Raw genomic sequence first — 21,719 nt, 5'->3', positions numbered from 1 at the left:
AACACTCTCCACAGTAGAGTGGAGAGTGGGATATGACTTTCTCACATACTCTGGTGCCTCACCTTTGACCATGTCCCCTGGACGGGGAGACCTGGTGGCACTCAGAGGAAGGACAGGAGGTTACCAAGAAGAGACTTGATACCCTATGAACATATACAGGGGGAGGTAATCCCCCTCAGGAACAGTCATAGGGGAGGGGAATAAGGGGAAATTGGGAGGGAGGGAAGAATGGGAGGATACAAGGGATGGGATAACCATTGAGATGTAACAAGAATAAATTAATAAAGGAGGGGGGAAAAAAAGAAAAAAAATAACAGCTTAAAACTTAAAACGTATACTGCCCACTCTAAATGTACCTGCCCAAAGGCATCATGGAACCGGAACAATTTTATCTAGTGGTCAGTGTATCTCTCTCTCTCTGCCCCCCCCGCCCCCCCTTGCCGCCTCTCCCCATCTCTCTCCCCTTCCTCCCTCTCTCTCCCTCTCCCCTCCCCCTCTCTCTTCCCCCCTGCCTCTGCCTCTCCCCCCTCCCTCCCTCCCTCTCCCTGTCTCTGAGGGTCTTTCCATATAGCCAAGAGCACTCTTGAACTTTAGGTCTTCCTGCTTCAGCCTTGTGAGTGCAGGAACTACAGATGTGCACCATCACACCCAGCTGAGGAGCCACTCTTACCTATGCTTTGTTGATGTACGTTATTCGTGGGGCAGTCATATCGGAACAGACTGAATCTTTAAATAAGTCAGGAGCAGTGTTATGGAGTTATGGTGTTATGGAGCATAAATAATGAAATCTTGGACCAAGAGATTTTGGCAATGGGGTTGACAGTCTGGATTAAACATATCCTGAGCATTCATGTCTCCCTCCTTCTTATATAGGAGACCAGAGACAAGAGACTCTAAGAACAAAATTAATTTCATTTGGAAATCATTTTTCCTTGTGTTGTTCTCATGTTTTACTCTTTGTGATAACACAAATAGGTTACTGAACCTACTTATATAGTAAATGTTAGTTTGGCTCAAAATGTTTAATTGAGGTTTGTTGTCGTCGTCGTTGTTGTTGTTGAACTAGAAAGAATTCTTTTCATGCCATGCCTTTAGGAATGAATCCTTTATAAAAGCATCTGGATGAGTATAACTGATTACCTATCATTTAAATAATTTCATTTAATTTTATAAGACATAACAACGTTAAAAAAAACTCCTAGAGATGAAACTCCTCAACAATTAAGCATTTAATCAGTTTATAACACAAGAGAATGCTTAAGCTGCATGATTTGCCAATTAGATACTGCACCCTGGTGTGCCTTCAGCAACAGGAAAAGTAAAACGAGGTTCTTCAAGGGGATTCCAGTTGGGCACGCCCAATACAAGTGCCAAGGTTTAGAGAACTGGGTAGTGTTAGGGTCCTGGGGAAAAAGATGTGCTTTGGTGAGTCTTCTGTCTCAACTCTAGCTCTCGGATTTTATGAAAGTGTTTGCAGAGAGTGCCCTAGTGGCTCTTACTGGGGGATTCCAGTGTTGGCTGCCAATCTGTCACTCTTTAGCTGAGACAACCAATGCTCTCCATGAATGTCCCCAGCCAGGCTGTCCTGTGATACAGAGACAACTGTGGCTTGTGGCTTCATGCCCTGCAGCCAGGAAAAACAAGTAGATACTCCACCTAGGAAGAACCATAGGCAGTATTAAACAGGGAATTGTGGGCCTGTGGGGGTGTGTGTGTGCGTGTGCGTGCGTGTATGTGTGTGTGTGTGTGTGTGTGTGTGTGCATGTGTGTGTGTGTCTGTGTGTGTGTGTCTGTGTGTGTGCGTGTGCGCGCATGTGTGTGTGTCTGTGCGTGTGCGTGTGTGTCTCTCTGTGTGTGTGTGTGTGCCACAGCCAACACGTGGAGGTCACATACAACTTGTGGGAGTTCTTGCCATGTACTCCGTGGCTCCCAGGAATTGACTTCTGGTTGTCTGGCTTGGATACAGACTTTTTTCTTTCCTACTTATCCACTGCCCTTGCCACTGCTTCTTGTCTACTACACTTTGCTTTCATCTGATTAATGCACACAAATGAAAATTTGCTACCCTGCTGTGCCAGGCTCCTGATGCAACTAATTCAGTGACTTCTACCACCACTGCTAAATTAAAAGCACAAACAATAACTGGATCAAAAATCTGGGTTTCACCTTTAATCCCAGAGGCAGAGGCAGGAGGATCTTTCTGAGTTTGAGGCCAGCTTGGTCTACAAAGTGAGTCCGCGACAACCAAGGCTATACAGAGAAACCTTGTCTCAAAAAAAAAAAAAAATCTGGGTTTCAGAAATGATTTGAAATTTTGGATGATTTTCAGTTTGCCTGTCCCATCTAAACTGACTATTATGCAGATGTTTGAAAACCACCTACACAGTTAACGGCAGAGCTGTGGTTGGAACTCAGGCTTCTGGAACCCTAGTAGAGTACTTGTCACAGAACGTGACTTCATTATTTCAGATTCAGTAAACCTGAGGTTTGGTTTAAACATGGAATTTCGTGGAATGGTTTTGAAAAAGAGACACAGGTTCAGAGTTTAAGGACACCAACAAGACATTTATTTTCTGACTGGAAGCTCCTTTAATTCAAAAATAAAGATGTAAGAGGATAAGGGCACATCATCCATACCAGGAAGCACCTGGTGGAAGGAATGGGAATGGTAAATTTATTTTGAGAGCTCGAAGAGGCATGGTGTGTGTGTGTGTGTGTGTGTGTGTGTGTGTGTGTGTCTGTCTGTCTGTCTGTCTGTCTGTCTGTCTGGTAAGCATGTGGAAGTCAGAGGACAACTTAAGGTGTCAGTTCTGCCTTTCTATCATGTGGGTTCCAGAGACAGAATTTAGTTTGTTATGCATGTAACCAAGTGCTTTCCCCTGTGGAGACATCTTGCCAGCACTCCACCTTGTTTTTTGAGACAGTTTTTCACTGAGCCTGAAATTCACTGATTCAGCTGTATGGCTGGCTGGCTGGCTGGACCCAGAGAGCGTCTTGTCTCCACCCCTACAGCACTGTGATCACAGGTGCTCACTATCAGGCTGGGATTTGAATTCAGGTATTCGTGTTTGCAAAGCATTTTACCAACTTAACCATTTCCCCAGCCCTGGATTAAAGACATGCCTTAAGCTCAGACTTGTTTGATATCAGCACAGTGCTATTTCTGTCCTAAGTAGAAAGTGTTCTATAAGTTTAAGCAATTATAGGATTAAAAAAAAAAAAAAAAAAAAAAAAAAAGAAAGAAAGAAAGAAAGAAAGAAAAAAGCATATTTGTCCTAAGAGTTTTTGACTTTTATTTTTGTAATTTAAATTTTTTATTTAAATAATTTGCTCATATTACTCCTCTATTGTTATCCCCTCACTTGTATCTTCCCATTCCCCCCTCCCTCCCTCTTCCACCCTATTCCCCTCCCCTAGGTCTGTGACAGAAGGGGACCTCCTCCCTACCATATGATCACAGCCTATCAGGTCTCATATGGGTAACCTGATTCCCCTTTCTCTGAGTGCCACCAGGCCTCCCCATCAAGAGGAAGTGGCCCAATAGGGAGCATAAGAGTTCATGTCAGAGTCAGTCCTCCCTACCCACACAACTGTGGAGAGTGTGCTGACTTTCAGAGGACACTATGAACTTTGACTCTTCAAGACTTAATATAAAATGTAAATTGATCATGCTTATGTCTTTAGGGCTAATGCGTATTTAAGCCATTTCTATTTTAATAACACTTAAGTCAAGAAACAGAACTGCTTGTCTATGGAGGTTGGAACAAGAATAGCAGTGCAGGACGGACAGGTCACGAGTTTTAATATGGTTTGGGGCCATGTAAAATAGGGGGGATACCGCTGTTCTCATCCCTAGATGCCCCGAAACAGCAGGCACAAATCTAGAGCAGTGGTCATTGTGCCTTAGTGAGTGGCACCATTTTTTAAATTGAGCTCTGGGCTATTTCACCATAAATTAGGGCAATTAAGAAGTTTAACTGATGAAAGTATTAGAGGCCAAGGGTATGTTAAGCAGTATGGGAAGTTCCACAAACACTCTGATAGCCCTTCTCACTGATTGGGCATCATCTGCAAAGAAGAGTGTGAACTATATCACATGGGTTATTTTTTAAGGGGTCAGAGACACTTTAAATGAATATATGTCTTGCAGACTAATAGTTTTTAAATAAAATAGTGTTGGCATATTTCTAAACTACGTGAATTTCATTTGGAGAAAAGGCTATTATTCTTTAAAAGTTGAGCCCTATATTGTATGATCATAAATGGAGGCACTGCATTTTACCAAATTGGATAAGACCACTCCAAGTAAATACATCGTGTGTGTGTGTGTGTGTGTGTGTGTGTGTGTGTGTGTGTGTGTTGACCTGCACCTAAACTTGGGAGGCTCCATTTACTAACTTGTATAGGAAGTAGTCTAATTGGAAGAGTGAAAGTTTGCCACTATGCCCAAGTACTACTGTTCTCTTCAATCTTCTATCTGTAATAGGCTATGGTTGCTAACAGTGCATTTTGGGCCATTATTTTCAACTGTTTCTTGACACCTAACAATATTATTTTAAGCTCCAGCCAAGCAGATTTCCAATAATTATATAATGTCTCTTCAGTAATGATCGGTTGCTTAAGCTACACACTCTACTTTACCTTTCAACACATACTTGATAACCTCTCATTTACTAACTGTAATTGAGGCAATTCAGCTTCGGCTAATTAGGGGCTCTCAGTACCCCCTCATATATGCTATTCTTGACAACATACCAATAGAGTCAGGGTTCATTTTCATTTTTAATTAAAGTAATAAATATGTGAAACTTTAAAAAATATAGAAAGTTTGAGGACATTACAATTATTTTACAAGTAACAAGTCCAATGCTCTACTGGGGAATGCATAAAAATTAGAAGAACCTCTTGATTAAAGCACAATGCTTGGAAACGACCAAGCCAGGTGCTCAGGTGTACATAACAGGACAATTGGGTGAATAAACTGCGTGGATGTTGGCCTCCCTGGGTCTGCTTTAGTTAGCTCTGATGATCACTGAAGTTACCTCTGCAATCATCTGACGTTCAGTGAACGAAGAAGAGTTAAAGAGGGGAATATCTTGAAGGTGAAAAAATTTCTACCCTTACCTCCTAACTGGCATAACTGGCTAAGCTTTGTAGTGAGCAGGCCACCGAGATAAAAACATTGAAGATCTTCAGAGAAACAACCCTCCCTCCCAACAGTGAGTGTGTCTAGACGGGGCTATTTACAGAAGGCTCTATGCTGTTTTCTCCATCAAATATGTATGTTCTCTAACTGGGAAGAAATATCACAGAAATAGCACGAACTCACCATTCTTTTTCTGTTCAACATTTTTGAAAATCACCACATAAGCAAAAAAAAGTAAGGGAAGTTGGAAATAAAACATATGCCCATCAACTCAGAGCAATTCCAAGCTGAAGCAGAAGTTGCTAATGTGGTCTCAGTATTTTGTAAAGGAGCCAGCTGGATAGATGATAATTTTTCTACCCCTGCAGGGCATCAAAGCTTTTAGGAAATCATTCTTTTCACACATATTAACACGTAGCTTATTAAAAACAGATGATACTTTTATTGTAAAATGGCATGGAAACATAAAGTCAGAAAGATAAGGCTCGCTCTGACCACTCAGTCACACAAACTGCACACGCTGACACGACAGACCACAGTGGGGGTGATGACGTAGCAGGGACCTTCGGCAACTGCCACAGCTGCAGTGTCACGATGAAGCCCGTGAATTGCTGTTATGAAAACATTTGCTGTAACTTGCATAATTAAATGAAACTGCCAGAAAAGCACTTCTAAAACGCAGAGAAGATGCATGTAAACACACTTCAAAGAAAGGACCTAGCTTCAGAATCGGCACTCGGCAAGCTACACAGTTATGTCACCAGCACGGTGCTGTTTCCTCTGAACTGTGCGGCCACAGCTACAAGTGAATGACAACACTGTTATGGCGAGTGCTCTCTTAGTTACCTTTAGGGAAGCTTGGTCAAGTATCTAAAACTAACCCCCTCCCCACGCCTAGTTGTTCCACTTAAGTGAAGACCATAGTACTGACAAATGTAATCAACATATATTTTTTGTGCACATCAATATTCAAAATCAAGATAAAAATGTTCAATGACCTGTGGCTACTATGGAAGCTACTTACATCAAAGAGCTTTTCTATATACATTTCTTCATTGACTTTTTCTCGAAGAATATCCTGGTTTTGCCGAACAAACATAATGTAGGTATCTGCCAGATCCATTCCTGGTTTCTGTTGTATGGGAAAAGCATGAGGAATGAGAAAAAAAAACTTGTCAGTTCTCACTTCTGAAGCTTTTATTTAATAATATTTTGAAACATAACTTTGATAGCTGTTGAAATTGTTCACTCCTGTGAAATATGTTTAGACCAAACCAACAATGACTTACACGTGTAAAAGTTTATCACTGATCTTTACTACTTAAGGCCACATCTTTTAAAAGAGATTTATTTTCAATTGCCTGTATGTGTGCATCTGTGTGTGCGTATGTGTATGCGAGTGAGGTGCCCTCTGACCCCAGAGGTGTGAACTATCCTGCTGCTGGACACCACAGGCAATTATGAGCTGCCCAACATGGCTGTCAGCAAGTAAGCTCAGGTCCTCTGAAGGGGACACACAACTTTTAACTGCCGAGGCATTTCTCCAGTCTCCCATACATATCTTTTGCAAAAGTGAGTATCTTGAAAAGTCAACGAGTCAAGAAATATAAATGAGGAGATTAAAAGAACATCTCTCAGTGGAAATATCATTTCTTAATTGTAAGTATTATACAACTGACTTATTACCTGCCATTGGTTCATCAGTGATATGGACACCATTAATTGTCCCTTTTGCCTCTTTTGAGTGCTATGGGTTTTCAAGGAGTACAAAGTCAATGTTCTCATTAAGATTAGTAAAATACTAGGCAACTTGGAAAAACATTTAATACCAAGTAAAACAAAAACATTTTGGATTGCCAATTCTTCTACTCATGACTTACCAATAGTACCTTATGGATTTCTTATATTATAGAAGTTCAGTGAGAATATCAATAAATTTGTCTCTCATGTAGAACGAAAGCAGGGACCTAGCTATATTATCTAGCATTTGGTATTTTCTCCTGTTAGAAGAGGCAGGGCAGTTAGCATTATTCTTCTTTGCCATAGATTTAAAAAAAATCAGAATGAGGGTCAAAAGTCTTCATGGCTGCCAGAGATTTCCTTCTCAACTTATCATTAGCTCTTTCTCAAGTTTCATATGGTAGGCTGACTGATGGAAAACATTATTTATATCACTGACATCTGGGGCTGACTCAACCTGTATTGAATTATTTGATTAGAGTATAGCATTAGTAAGAACATAACAGTAGAACTGATGGCCAAGTAAGATAGTTAAGCTTACACCATGTCATGGATGTAGGACATGCTTCAGCCTTTACTAACAGGCTCATTTGCAAAAGTGAGTCCTGAAAGAAAATCAGGTCAAAGAGGCTGTGAGCTGCTGAACTATTCTGACTTCTGCAAAGGCAGTATACCTTATAGATCTGACCGATGGCGGCATGGTGGAGCGTCTCCTTGGGAGGGAGACACGGATTTTGCTACTTTGTGCTCTTTCTGAGGAGGGTGGATTGATATTTTATGTGCCATAGTAAGAGTGCCCGTCTTTAAGCCACTGCATTCATAGGCACCAGACGATTTTATTTCAATGATAAACATTGGACTTTATGGTAGATGCTTATTTTTCTGTTGCAGTAAAGATAACTGCCTTGAACTTGCTATGTGGTTGAGGATGACTTCATTTCTGGTCCTCTTTGCCTCCATTTTCCAAGTGCTAGTATTAGCATTGTGTACCACCATGCCAGTGTACGCGGTTCTGGGAATGGGACACGGGGCTTTGTGCGTGCTAGGCAAATGGTCTATTAACTGGGCTATACCTCTATCTCTGGTGACTTAAATTCACCTTAGAGTATAGAGAACAAAAACTCAGGAATTTTTTACAGCATAACCCTGATATAACTAAAAAATTTATGTTAAAATATAAAACAACTATTTATGCAAATGTTCTCTTAAGTGTCTTCTTTGAGAGCATCCATATGCAATGGAGGGAATACATTGTCAAGCTAGTGGAAGCAACAGAACAAGGCCATTCCTTGTTTTTCTGTATAATCCTCACAACTGGTGTCTTAAAGTTTTAAGTAACTACAAGGATAATGAACACAAATCTAAGTTGCTTTTATTTTGGGGTAGTGAAGTTTATGCATCAGTTTTCATGTGGAGCAGTGGGGTCACTTGAACAAAGATTACCAGCCATGATTCTGCAGAGTCAAATGACTGATATGTCATGTGTTTCTCCTCTGTGCCTCTCAAACTTTGTCACAACACTGAAGATGAGAACATTCAGAAAGCCTGCTGGCATGGGATGAAAATGACATGAGGCCAATTTTTTCACTTACTGCCGAGGGAACTGAATTTCATGCAAGTGCCTGCAAACAAGAAGCTATGACCCCCATAATAGGAAGGCATCGAGCACAGCCTGCCTACACTGGGGCTGAAGGAAGGCTTGCCTTTCCATCATGACTCCCTACCGAAACCTTTTTTTTTTTTTCAAAAATTCCCACTTCTCGAAAGAAAACTGCACTTAGAAGTTTAATCCAATCAGTCGCTTCCCTCAACAGTGGAGAGCAAGTTACCACCAGGAAGAGCGGGGAGTAGTGGTTTGCCTGTTTCCTTTCACAGAAGCTCCTGTGACCTTGATCTCTTCCAAGATAACACTCGACATCGTAAAACACTGTCCAGGAAGAGTTTATCTTTCACCATCTACAGCCAACGAATACTCTGCAACTTAGCCATAAAAGAAAACACAAATCCAGCTCCTTACTGACAGACAACAGTGCAGTGCTCTCCCCTGAACACTGAAGTGAGTTCTGCGACCTCGTAAGTGGGTGGGGGGAAAAGCTCATCCAAGTTTGTATTTTAAAAATCACGTTTTCTTCTCTTTTGGCAAATTCAGATGTACTTCCTTGGAAAATAAGCCTAGAGTTCTTAACATTCCTCATTAGCATTACTCCTTCCTTTATCTTGGCGCTGTTTACCTATTCTTGAAACTGTGACATATGGGAGTTTCACACCTAGTGAATATATTTTCATGCAGTTTGTGGCATGAGACTATAGTCATTAAGAGAAGCTACCAAGTAAGAGTAACTGCAGCACCTGGTGACATGTTCCAATTAGAGTTATAGTTCTTTGAAACACTTTATCCTTCATTTGGTGCACGAAGGGTAATTATCTCTGATAAACTGCTGAAAAAGATGCAATTTTCCTTTTAAACAGTTTCTACCTTCAGTACAAATGTGTTTGGATAGAAGACATTATCGCTGGCTCAGGGCTCCTTTGTGCCAAGGCTCTGGTTACATGGCAGCGGTGGAATTTACACATCCAAGAAGTCACTGCTTCTCTTTGCAGCATTAACTGTTACCTTATGAGTTGATGCTTTAGCAAGCCTGCGAGCTAAGCTAAGCGCTCTGATGTCGGCTGTTTGTGTGCAGCTTGGAACCTGGATGAAAAGAACGTTTGCAACTGCAGTGTGGAGGGGGTGGGGGGTGGGGGGCAAGGGGAGGGGGGAGGCAGCTCCAAGCTCTGGTACAAGCAGGGGCATCTTCCCATTCTACCAGAAATGCACCCTGTGAGACATCAACGCTGATGGGCTCCCATGCCTTTTCAGCAGAAATCCTGCATTACCTACAAAGCCAAGTTTAGAAATCCTCTCTGTATTTATAATTCAATTACAGTTGCCTTAAGGACTATGAGAAAATAACAATTAAAAACCACGTGCCGAGCACTTTATTGAATACGGTTTAGGAATATAAAATTATTCTTTCCATATGTTCAGTTTAAACCTCTGAGACCCTCAGCCCACTACATGGACTTATTAGGATAGGCTATGCGGCTCCAAACACAGAGTCCCTCAGTCACTTTTAATCTTCTGCCCAGGAAAGGCCAATTTCAGCCAACAAAGCTACAGTAAGGGGACATAAAGATAGAAACAATTTCCCCCATAAACATGAAGAAATCAGTAGCCACAGAAGGAAAATGAAATAGTTTAAGGTGAGTTCTTCTGACGTTGGTTGTACAAGTAACTGAATACACCAGTGAATGAAGAAGCAAGGGTGTAGGCTCTGGCATGGGTTTTTTCTCCCAAGCATTAATTACTGGTTAACCCAGCAAGAGGACCATACCACTTAAAAAGAAAGAAAAAAAATTCCTTGCTAATTATATGGTGCAAACGCTTTCACTTCCTGCTGCTCTACCTAATCCCACAGGTGCGAGTTTTCACTTCCCTATTCATGGATAAGTAGGTCCGACATGGCAGTCATTTTTCACAGTGACAGATTTAGATGTAGAAGAAGCTGCTTAACCTTCTACTAGAGGTTAAGGATACACTACACAAACACTGTCATGGTGTCTGTTTAACAAGGAAACACGCTTTAAATACACCATTCCTGTCTGAAAGATTAACTAGAAGCTACAGTGTAATTGACTTAGTTTAAAAGTGCACTTCTCAGACCCCCCCCCCCAAAAAAACCCTCTTGCATTAGAGAAACGATCAAGTGTGAAACTATGTTATCTCTACGTATGAGGAGCTGTGTCGTTCGTAAGTGAGATGCTCATGTTTGGTTACACATTACCACTGAGAAAGTAAAAGGCATGAGACAAGACCGTGGTTTTGGGATCGGAAAGTGTGGCAGAAACCTCTTGCAGCCAAGTGCAGGCTCGAAAATAACTTAAAAACTGATTATTGAGGGACACATAATTGTCTTGGTGGTTGTTTTAAAAAAGCATGTGTTTTCACTGTTTACTGTATATATTTCATCATTTTGGTATTTACACATCAATTTCTGTGTTTTGTATTTCAGTAAAAATATTCTACAGTATTTCAAAAACAGTTTGTGAATATATATTCTCAAAAAATTTTAGGCACTGAATAGCTAAGTATTCTCATGATGATACTATAAAAATATACCTAATTTACTTTTTTAAAAGAAGTAGCACAAATATATTGCATCTGTGTGTAGAAAGCCCAAAAAGAATAGAGCAAAAACCTTCAAACTAGACTGATGCTACCTTACATATTATGTTTACCTATAGAGAGAAGACTAGCTTATGGAAGGGGACAGGGGGAAGAAATTTAAATAACAAAATTTATAAGAATTTGTTTCTTTCAAGACCTTGAAATGGATTTTCTATTTTTTTAAACAGTGAGACAAATGTTATCTCTTAATTAACATATATGAGACCTGAGGTTAGGTCCCTAACAAGGTATGCAGAAAGTGGGTGGCAGGGAGGAGGGGGAGAGAGAGAGAGAGAGGGAGAGAGAGAGAGAGAGAGAGAGAGAGAGAGAGATATTTTATGATTCCACTAAACATTATTATGTTTTTCCTGACCCAAAATGAGGAGTAGGGCTGTGGAGATGGCCCATTGCATCCAGTTTTGGCTGTGCGAGCATGAAGAAGTGAGTTCAGATCCGATTACCCGAGATTTCCAGCTGCATATGCCTATAATTTCCCTACTAGGGGTGTGGAGACAGACAGATCCTAGGCAGCCAGTTTTTCTGAGTAGTGACTCTAGGCAAAATGGCAAGATTCAGTGAAAGACTTTGTGTCAGAAGATAAGGTGAAGAAGTACTTGAGGAACACAATTGAACAGCAATCTCTGACCTCCACACATGGTTGCACATATTTATAACTACACACACACACACACACACACACACACACACACACACACAGAGAGAGAGAGAGAGAGAGAGAGAGAGAGAGAGAGAGAGAGAGAGAGAGAGAGAGAGAGATATGAGAGAATCTGAACTAAAAGTGGAACATCCTGGGCTGGAGTGGTGGCTCAGTGGTTAAGAGCACTGGCCATTCTTCCACAGGTCCTGAGTTCAATTCCCAGAAACCACGCTGTGGCTTAAAACCATCTGTAATGGAATCTGATTCCCTGCTCTCATGTGCATGAAAACAGAGCACTCATACACATAAAGTAAATAAACAAATCTTAAAAAAAAAAAAAGATGGCAGAACCTTTAGAATATTTTTTCCAGGCTTGAAGCAGGTAACAAAATGTTTTAAGAATGTACTTTTCAGACAGTCCTGCACTTGCGAGGTAGGACACTCTTCTACTGCAGAGCTTTCTGTGTGCACCCCTGCTTCCCAGGTCGTCAATAAGAGTCAGAGCCTCCCACAAGGTCTGAGAACACTGACTGGACACTGTGACTGCTATGTCTGAAGCCCTTGTAATGGAAGTTGTCACACTGATTTCACTCCAATGAAGGCTCTGTATTATTTCTTTTAAGGGGTGGCATAATTTATATTCTAACATGTCTAGAAACTGTTGCTCTAAGTATGTGTGCACTCAAACATTTTTGGTCTATTACTGGAGAAACTCTTTCCAAGAAAAGGTTATGTAAATATTAAAAAGAATAGTAGGGTTGAGGCCCCATTAGCTTTTCCCCTTTGATGTTAGCATGTTAGCGCTGACATGTTGCTCCTTTCCCATTCACACATGTGCTTCTGACACTGTTTGTTTGTTTGTTTGTTTTGTTTTGTTTTGTTTGGTTTTTCGAGACAGGGTTTCTCTGTGTAGCCTTGGCTGTCCTGGACTCACTTTGTAGACCAGGCTGGCCTCGAACTCACAGCGATCCACCTGCCTCTGCTTCCCGAGTGCTGGGATTAAAGGCGTGCGCCACCACACTGTTTGTTTTTTAGGTAAGGTTACCTAAGCATTCAGTGCTTTACAGTAGAAGAAGAACCAGGCGGGGGTATATATGTATGTGTACACAGATACACACATATATATATTTGTGTGTGTGTGTTTGTGTGCATGTATGTTCTAGTGCATGCATGTATATGTGGAGACTAGAAGATGTCACCCTCTGGAATCTCCCTTTCCAAGAACTATCTGTTTTTTTGTTTTGTTTTGAGTTAGGGTGAGTCACTGCCACTCTACATGGGATCTTCACGTGGGCTCTGGAGAAGAAAACTCAAGAATTCATACTTGTATGACAAGGGGTTTGGTTTACTAATGTCTCGCCCCTGATATCATATATTTCAAATCTGCCGTACATTACAGAGCATGATAATACATGAGTTGGATCTTTATAATGAGGCCGTGAAGTGGCCCAGAGGTGATATTACATCATTAATGCGAAGAAAGGAAAATGGAAGCCACAGGTGAGGCAGTTAACATCGGACCACAGAGGGGCCTGGACCTGAGACAGCGAACTACAGAGGGGCCTGGACCTGACAGCGGACCACAGAGGGCCTGGACATGAGACAGCGGACCACAGAGGGCCTGGACCTGAGACAGCAGACCACAGAGGGGCCTGGACCTGACAGCGGACCACAGAGGGGCCTGGACCTGAGACAGGGGACCACAGAGGGGCCTGGACATGAGACAGCGGACCACAGAGAGGCCTGGACCTGAGACAGCGGACCACAGAGGGGCCTGGACATGAGACAGTGGACCACAGAGGGGCCTGGACCTGACAGCGGACCACAGAGGGGCCTGGACCTGAGACAGGGGACCACGAGGGGCCTGGACATGAGACAGCGGACCACAGAGAGGCCTGGACCTGACAGTGGACCACAGAGGGGCCTGGACATGAGACAGTGGACCACAGAGGGCCTGGACCTGGCAGTGGACCACAGAGGGGCCTGGACCTGACAGTGGACCACAGGGGGGCCTGGACCTGACAGCGGACCACAGAGGGGCCTGGACCTGACAGCAGACCACAGGGGTGCCTGGACCTGACAGCGGACCACAGAGGGGCCTGGACCTGACAGCAGACCACAGAGGGGCCTGGACCTGGCAGCGGACCGCAGAGGGGCCTGGACATGAGACATTGGACCACAGAGGGGCCTGAACCTGGACCTAAGCCCCATTTGGGGAGCTTTAAGATTTCACATGTTTGGCAATGAGCTTACAGAGAGTATGTTTGACAGGACTGCTACTGAAGGAAAGCTGGGTGCTGAACTGGCCGTCTCTCCTGTTACCTTCAGTTCCTCTCAGGATAAACATCACACTCCTCCTCTCCTCTCCTCTCCTCTCCTCTCCTCACTTTTATCCTCACTAGCTACTATTTCCAAGTTTCTTGGATGGGACCCTTAACTCTACTGGCAGCTTTCTACAGAAGTTAAAAGGCTGTGTTGTTGTGTTGTTTTTAAATGACTCGTGTGATTTGTCCACAGTGATACAGATACAATCAATGAATGTTGATTTTGTAGAATGTAGTAACTAGATTTTATTTTCTAATCAATGGTAATTTACAATAATAACTAACATTTACCGGGTACTAATTGCACTCTAGGAAGCCTGGAAAGTGCTTACTCACAATAAGCCTGTAAGAGGTATAATTATATCTTCATTTAATAGACAAAGAAATTGGTGCCCAAGGTCACACTGAGATTATAAGCAAAGTGAGGGAGGGAGAACTCAGACACAGGCAGCATGGGTCCCCTAAGGAACCACACTACTTGATTAAAAAAGAAAAACAAAATTTAAAAAACCCTCCACATTATTGTTTCAAGTGATACTTTACAAGGGGTTTTACTTATTTATCTTAACTTTGTGTGTGCATGTTCCTGAGTGTGACTGTGGCATGTGCCTGCTCTGGTGCTGGTGTGGAGATCAGAGGACAAAGGTGGCATTGATTTTCATCTTCCACCTTGTTTGAGGCAGGATATCCTTGGTGTTCACTGCTGGGTGTACCAGCCTAGAGAGTCACAGTCTCCTGGGGATTTTCATCTCGCTATAGCAATGCTGGGGTTACAGGCATGAGCAATCATACCTGGCTTTATGTGGGCTCTGGGGAGTCAAACCAAACCAAATCCCCACACTGAGAAATAAGTGCTTTTACCTACTGAGCACTCACACAGCCTCCTGTCTCTTTTTAAATTTCATTTTATTACATCTTAGTGTATTTATTTTGTATGCATGTGTTTATGTGTGTACGTGTGGGGTGTGTGCATGCTGTGTAGAGGTCAGAGGACAACCTTTGGGAATTGGTTCTCCCCCACCATATGCATTCTGAGGACTGAACTCAGGACTTCAGGCTTGGTACGAGCTGCCTTTAGCCACTGAGTCACCTTGTTGCCCATACTGAAAATATACAGTGCTTTTAGCTACATCTTACCTATGCAAATTCATGGCAGGCTTTTTATTCATTTTTATTATTTACTTACTTATTATTTATTATTTATTGGTTAGGGTCCTTTATTGGGGCAGATGGGAAATGGGAAACAGTATTCACAGGGTTTGAGAAAAAGCTTAGAGAAGCAAAGTCCATCCTCAGAAAAAGAACAGACCCACCCCCCCCAGCTTATGATGTTGTTGGGGAGCACGTAGATGGATGGTGAAGGAGAGGTAGTCCCCATGAGCACCCCAATGGGGCCAGTAGATCTGGAAAATGGTGGTCCAGGTGGTGGGAGCAATCACCAGAAGAGGAAGCCCACAGATGAGTGCCAAACATCGCTTTTGATTTGGCTCTGCTCTGTGCAGGCTGGGGGCGAGGAAGGCCTTTGGAGAGAACCAGAAAGTGTTGACTAATCAACGGACACAAATGGACCACAACAGTGCTTCCAGCCCAGGCCCAACTTAGTAGATACCTGCTCAAGACTCATAGTTGCACTGGAGCAAGATGCAAATCCATACCTTTTATTTTTAAAGATTTTTATTTTTAGTGTGTGTGTGTGTGTATGTGTGTGTGTGTGTGTGTGTGTGTGTGTGTGTGTGTGTGCGTGCGCACGCTCACATGTGAACGCAGAAGCCATTGGAGGCCACAGGTGTCATGTCCCCTGGAGCTACGGTTACAGGAAGCTGGGAGGCGCCCAACAAGCATACTGGGAACTGAACCTGGGTAGTCTACAAGAGCAATGCGTGCTCTTAGCTGATGCACCCATCCCCCGCCACAGATGGGCAATTTTAAAAGTGGGTGTTAATTCTAGTACACCTCGCACTTCAGTGTTACCAAGCTTCTGGTTTGGGCCCAGTGCTCACATTTATAAAGCCCATGTAAACAGTCTCCTTTTGGTCCTGCATTTAATATGCTGGCTGTCACTCCCACATCTGTGTTCCCTTCTTCTAAATATTGTGACAGACTTACCATAACCAGGTCTTGTTTGTCTTGTTTTTTTTTAAACTAAGCAAACCGAGTGTGGGGACACATGCCTGTAAACCTAGAACTTGGAAGGCAGACGCATGAGAATTAAGATTTTAAGATCATCCTCAAATACAGCGAATCTCAGACCAGGCTGGTCTACATGAGGCCCTGTCTAACGGCCCCTCCAAATGTAAAACTATCTGAAATCTTTACCAACACAAACACCCTAAAGCTCTATGGTGAGGTGGATGGTGAGGTGCATCTGCTAAAACCATGTCATAGCATGTTTTAATTAAGTTGCTAAACTTAAAAGCTCTCCCTCTCTCGCCTTTACCCACTGTTCCTGTCCAGGATTTCACCCTGTAGCTTTGGCTAACCTACAACTTGCCTGGACCAGGCTTGCCTTGAGTTCACAGGGATCTGGTGCACCTGCCTCTGCCTCAGAGTGCTGGGCTAAGAGACACGTGTCACCATTCCTGGCCAAATCATTTCTCTTAGTAGGTCTCACTCATCAATTCTGTGGTAATTTCAAGTGAATGGCTTTTGGGAGTATGCATTTCCTTCCCCCTTTTAGAATATAAATATTTAATTTCATAGGTAATTTTCATTCTATACTGAATCAGTGTTTTTACTGATTTGTTTTCAAAACAATTTCCAGCAAGTGGTAGTATTATGAGAAGGTATTCCTTTCACAGATTTTTTTTTTATTCTAGCACTGACCTTCTCATCATCACCTGGGGGACATCCTTCTTTTGGAGGGACTTAAACATAATCCCAAGCATGGAAGCTGGTCGGAGGAGGAGTACTGACTTATCCCTAGTCTCTGAGCTACCAGAGGCACAGGATACAGTCTCGTTAAGAATGCCTGTGGTCTGGTACGTATTAAACAATCTGTGGTTTCAGTGACGACTTCGGGGCTTATGACTGAAATAAGATAATAAAATAAGAGTCATTCAGAGAATATGTGCATTCGTGCAGCACTGCGGCTCTTGGAGAAAGGAGGCCCGATAAAGATCATCATGTATTTGAAGGACTGCCCTGACGGAGAAAGAGCAGAGCTAGGATTAATCGGCAGAATTCACAGAAGGGCAGAAGGGCAGTTCATCATACTGAAGGACAGGCTGCCTAGTGGCCAGTTTGCAGTCACTGAAGCAACTAAACAGAGTGCAGAGAGTCTTTGAGAAGGGTATCAAAGGATGCTCTTTTTGCACTGAGGAGAGTGGATGAAGTGCTCTGTCTCTCTCAGCTAACATTTTCTAGATCTAGTTCATAGTCACACTGAGAGAGAGCTTCCCAAGCTCCACAGACACAGGTAATTATGATATCCTATTCTATTCAAATGCAAGATAAAAACTAAAATAAGATGTGTAAGTCATTCAATGAACCACACATGGACACATAATGGCTTTCCTTGGAGACATAAAGTATAACCGCCCCCCTAATTCTCCCATTCTCTCCTTCATGCATGTCTTTAAACCTGTTTAGTTCCCAGCACTGAATCTAAGCACAAGGCAGGCAGGGTGCAAAGATTTCTTTGGGAATCATTCTTTAAGTAAAATGTTCCAAAGGAAACCCCAACAAATGGCGGGAACACCCAGGGCCTTTTTAAGTTAGAATGTCCACCTAAGACGACGACATCAGCGGTTGCTGGTGACAAAATACAACCGTTGTCCAAGGCTTCTCAGCACTCACGCTGCTCGCACTCATAGTGACATCCAGAGGAGCCGCTCAAGCACACAGAGGTGAGTTCTATACGGCAGCTTTCTGTGTTTAAGTATATCCACCATGCTTGAATTGTGTGACAATGGATAACATATGCTCAGACACATAATTAGATCAGTTTAGGCTTTGATCATCTATAAACCATGTATTTGAGTGTGATAGTAATGGAATTTAAAGCCCAAATTAATTCAGTACAACTTAAAAATGTTATACTGAATTGGTTTGTGCATTTATCTTATTCTATGATTTCCACTCCTGGTATCTTGATTTTTTTGAACAAATTTATAGGTCATGTATTATCTCCAAAGAAGTCTTTGAAAAACCAAATGTTTAAACAAATCACATAGAGAGAAAGGAGACCATGTGCTGTTTTGTATAGTGTAAGGCATCTGCAGTCCCATCCCAGAGGGCTGTAGGTCCTCTAATGTCATGTTCTCACAGTGAACTAACTTCCTGATCTCCCAAGTTATAGGAGAAAAAGTAAAATACACTAAGATGGTGCTACCAAAGTTTGATCATGAGGGTTAGTGTTTGCTTAAGGAAACTACTCTCCAAGAACTGACACCAACCAGCCTGGATTCATAATTGTGGGGGAATTGGGGAGAGAAGGATAGATGGATGGACAGACGGAGAGAGGGAGGGAGGAAGGAAGACAGATTAAAAAATATACTTACAGGGACATCAACGTATTTTGCAGCTGCTTTCACCTTAAATGGGAAAGTAAAGAATAATCAGGACAATTCTTAACTGATACATAAGTCCTGTGGTCTCTGTTAAAAGACAACACAAGAGAACTAATCGAGATACTTACAGTGAATGATAGAAAGGATGAGAAGAACGTGCCTTCGTCATACCTTGACAGCTTAGACAGCACCCCTTCCAACACTGAGACGAACTGCAATAGAGTTCGTGGTGAGTGGTCAGAATGTTCCTGTGCAGACAGCCTAAGAACAGGGTATTCAATCTGTAAACCAACCTTCCCTAACACACACACACACACACACACACACACACACACACACACACACACTCACACACACACACTCACACATACACACACACATACACACATACACACATATACACACACACACATACACACACACACACACACATACACATACACACACACACACACACACTTGGGACTTGGATACTCATGCATGTGGCTCAAGAAAGTCCTACACCCAGAGTACCCCAGAGGAGCCAAAAGGTTGGACGCCTTGATTTAAACCATAAGTAGTAAGAATGACTTTTCAACTTTAATATATACACTCATAAACAGTGAAAACTAAACTTAATTCAGCATCTAATCACGTATGGCTTGCCTAGAGATCAGCGTTTTCTACATATATAGAAGGGACAGGAGAAAAGACGTGTGACATTCAGGGCTTGGTAGCATTAGGACAAACCTGACATTCTTTAGTAGCATTTATGAGACACTCAAGCATCATCCCTGCTCCCTGAGGACCAGTTTGACACAGGTATCACCTGTTCCACATGTGCGTGTTAGAGGGAGGAGGAAGCAGTGAAATCAAACTACTTCAGAAACGTTTCACATTTCTAAAACAATTCCTTTTCATCCTCTCTTCTCTTCTTCTCTTCCTCTTCCCTTTCTTTCTTCTTCCAAACCTTCTTCTCCCCTGCCTCTTTCCCGTCTCGTCTCTCTTCTCTGTTCTGTGATAGGGTGTTGTGGGTCCTGCTCCAGCTTTGAACTCTGAACTTCTGATCCTTCTTCAGAGTGTTAGGATTACAGGTGTGTGGTGTCGAGGATCAAAACCAGGCTTTGTGAATGCTAGGTAAGCAATCATCCTGCTAGTCTGAGCTACGTCCCTCACCTGCGTCCCTCATTCACACATACATATTTTATTTTACATATATTATATACATATATGTATATATATATTACAGTGATATACATTACTATTTTTTGAGATAGGTTCTCATTATATAGGCCCTCGCTAGCCCAGAACTCACTACCCTCAGACCACGCTAGCCTCAAGTTCATAGAGATCCATGTGAGTCTGCCTCCCAAGTGCTGGGATTAAAGGTGTGTGCTCACCATACTCAGCACTGAAACTATGGACACACACACATGTATACGTCTAGCCATTGTGTGTGTGTGTGTGTGTGTGTGTGTGTGTGTGTGTGTGTCTGCCACAGTACGTGCATGGAGGTCAGAGGGCAGCTTGTGGGCGTCAGTTGTCTCCATTTAACACATGGGTCTCCTTCAGGAGTCCAGTTCAGGTCATCCTGCTTAGCGGCAAGCACCCTGACTTGCTGAGCCTTCGCCCTGGCTGGTTTTATATTTCTATACTATAAAAAGTGTCCAGTAACATAAAATCAGAAAATATTATTTTATTGAGTAGAAGCATATATCTGACATGAAAATCAAGTGGAAAAAAATAAAGCAGTAAGGTCATATTACTCTGCTTCTTTCCTCTGTATGATCTAAAATAGTGTGTGCTACTGACAAATTATATAATCCCAAAGGGGAAATGCTGACAAGGTTTTTTAAATACGAAAAGGGAAATTAACAAAGGCTGGTTTTTGTTCACATAGCAGCTTCTTCAACAAAGTGATAATAGTTCCAGGGACATGGCTTATTAGTCTCTGGTGACCACAGAACTCACTTTGAGTGCACAGGAGATAATGTTTTCTCTGTGGCTGATCAATTACAGCAAAATAGTTTATGCAAAAGAAACAAAAACTTCCCCATAGGCTTCTCCACCACATCATTTGTGATGTGATGTAAGAACACAGAAACACAGCCATGCAGACTGCAGACCAAAGCTGTATTTCTCAAGGAGGGCTCCATTCAGCTGGGCAGCTGTCTTAAGAGCTCTAAACAGTGCAAGCTGCAAAACTACAAATTACTCAGGACTCAAAGGCTTACTCACTACTTTCTTCCTGCCCATTAAGGTTTCTTACCGAGCATGACTGACTACCTAGCTCAACTTAATGTGGTTTGCCAAGACCCAGAAGCACAAACCTCCAGGGCTCTGTCAGACCAGGGGAAGGGAATTCCAGACTTAATGGCCCTCTGTGGAAAATGCCTCATCTCTTAGAGCTCAGATCTTGAGAGCAAGTGTGTGCCAGGTGATCTCATTTGCCATAAGGTGAGACAAGTGCTATGGTTACCGACAACCCGAGGCGTCGGAGGCACAGCACCTGCTCCTCGCTGTGTGCACCTGCTCTGCTCACACAGGTGAATAGTGCTAAGGGTGAGGCAAAGGATAGGCGGCACTCCTCCAGTCGGATGTGGAGGATGAGGAGTCCATCGGCAGCTCTGCAGCTGGCTGGATGTTGGGTCATTTTGCTTCCTTTGCCTCAAGGGAAGACGAAACAACTCAGCTCACCTGATGAGGATGGCTCACCTGACGAGGATGGCTCACCTGACGAGGATGGCTCACCTGACGAGGATGGCTCACCTGACGAGGATGGCACTAAGGACTGTTGTGGCCATTAATTATGAAAAGAGTGAAACTGGAAAAAAATACTAGACAGAATTTTTTTGTTTGTGTTCCAAGTCAGGGTCTCACTATGTAGCTTTGGCTGTCCTGGAACTCACTAGTAGACCAGGCTGCCCTCAAACTCACAGAGATCCACCTGCTTCTGCCCTGTCGCCCAGTTCTGGGATTAAAGATGGGCACCATTAGCATGATTGGTGTAACTGGTCAAATCAGTCACGAGTTTTCTGAACATCTAAATATGCTGAGTCACAAGGTCTGTTCAGTGACAAGGGACAATAATGAGCGTGACTCACAGACAGATGCGTCTGAGTCAATGAAATCTGTGGAGGCGCCTTATAAAGGAGGA

The 21,719-nt window shown here is 42.7% G+C and overlaps 1 protein-coding gene across 23 annotated transcripts in view; it reads right to left on the bottom strand.

The window, feature by feature from the left end:
• CADPS2 (calcium dependent secretion activator 2) overlaps positions 1–21,719 on the bottom strand; it is a 506,252-nt gene that overhangs the window by 17,876 nt on the left and 466,657 nt on the right. For 20 of the 23 annotated variants that reach the window (XM_084784337.1, XM_084784353.1, XM_084784339.1 and 17 more), the window contains 3 exons: positions 18,712–18,795; positions 18,575–18,607; positions 6,171–6,278 (listed from right to left, as the gene is read on the bottom strand). In XM_084784337.1, coding sequence (XP_084640463.1) covers positions 6,171–6,278; positions 18,575–18,607; positions 18,712–18,795 — 225 coding nt within the window. Of the gene's footprint in view, positions 1–5,766; positions 5,946–6,170; positions 6,279–18,574; positions 18,608–18,711; positions 18,796–21,719 lie in introns of those variants that run through there. The other 3 variants (XM_084784356.1, XM_084784338.1, XM_084784349.1) reach the window with 2 other exon arrangements.

Source organism: Acomys minous (assembly GCF_964271855.1).
Source record: "Acomys minous genome assembly, chromosome: 6".
Classification (NCBI taxonomy): Eukaryota; Metazoa; Chordata; class Mammalia; order Rodentia; family Muridae; genus Acomys; species Acomys minous.
The sequence above is the reverse complement of the archived record's forward strand: the minus strand, read 5'-3'. Positions and strand labels throughout refer to the sequence as shown.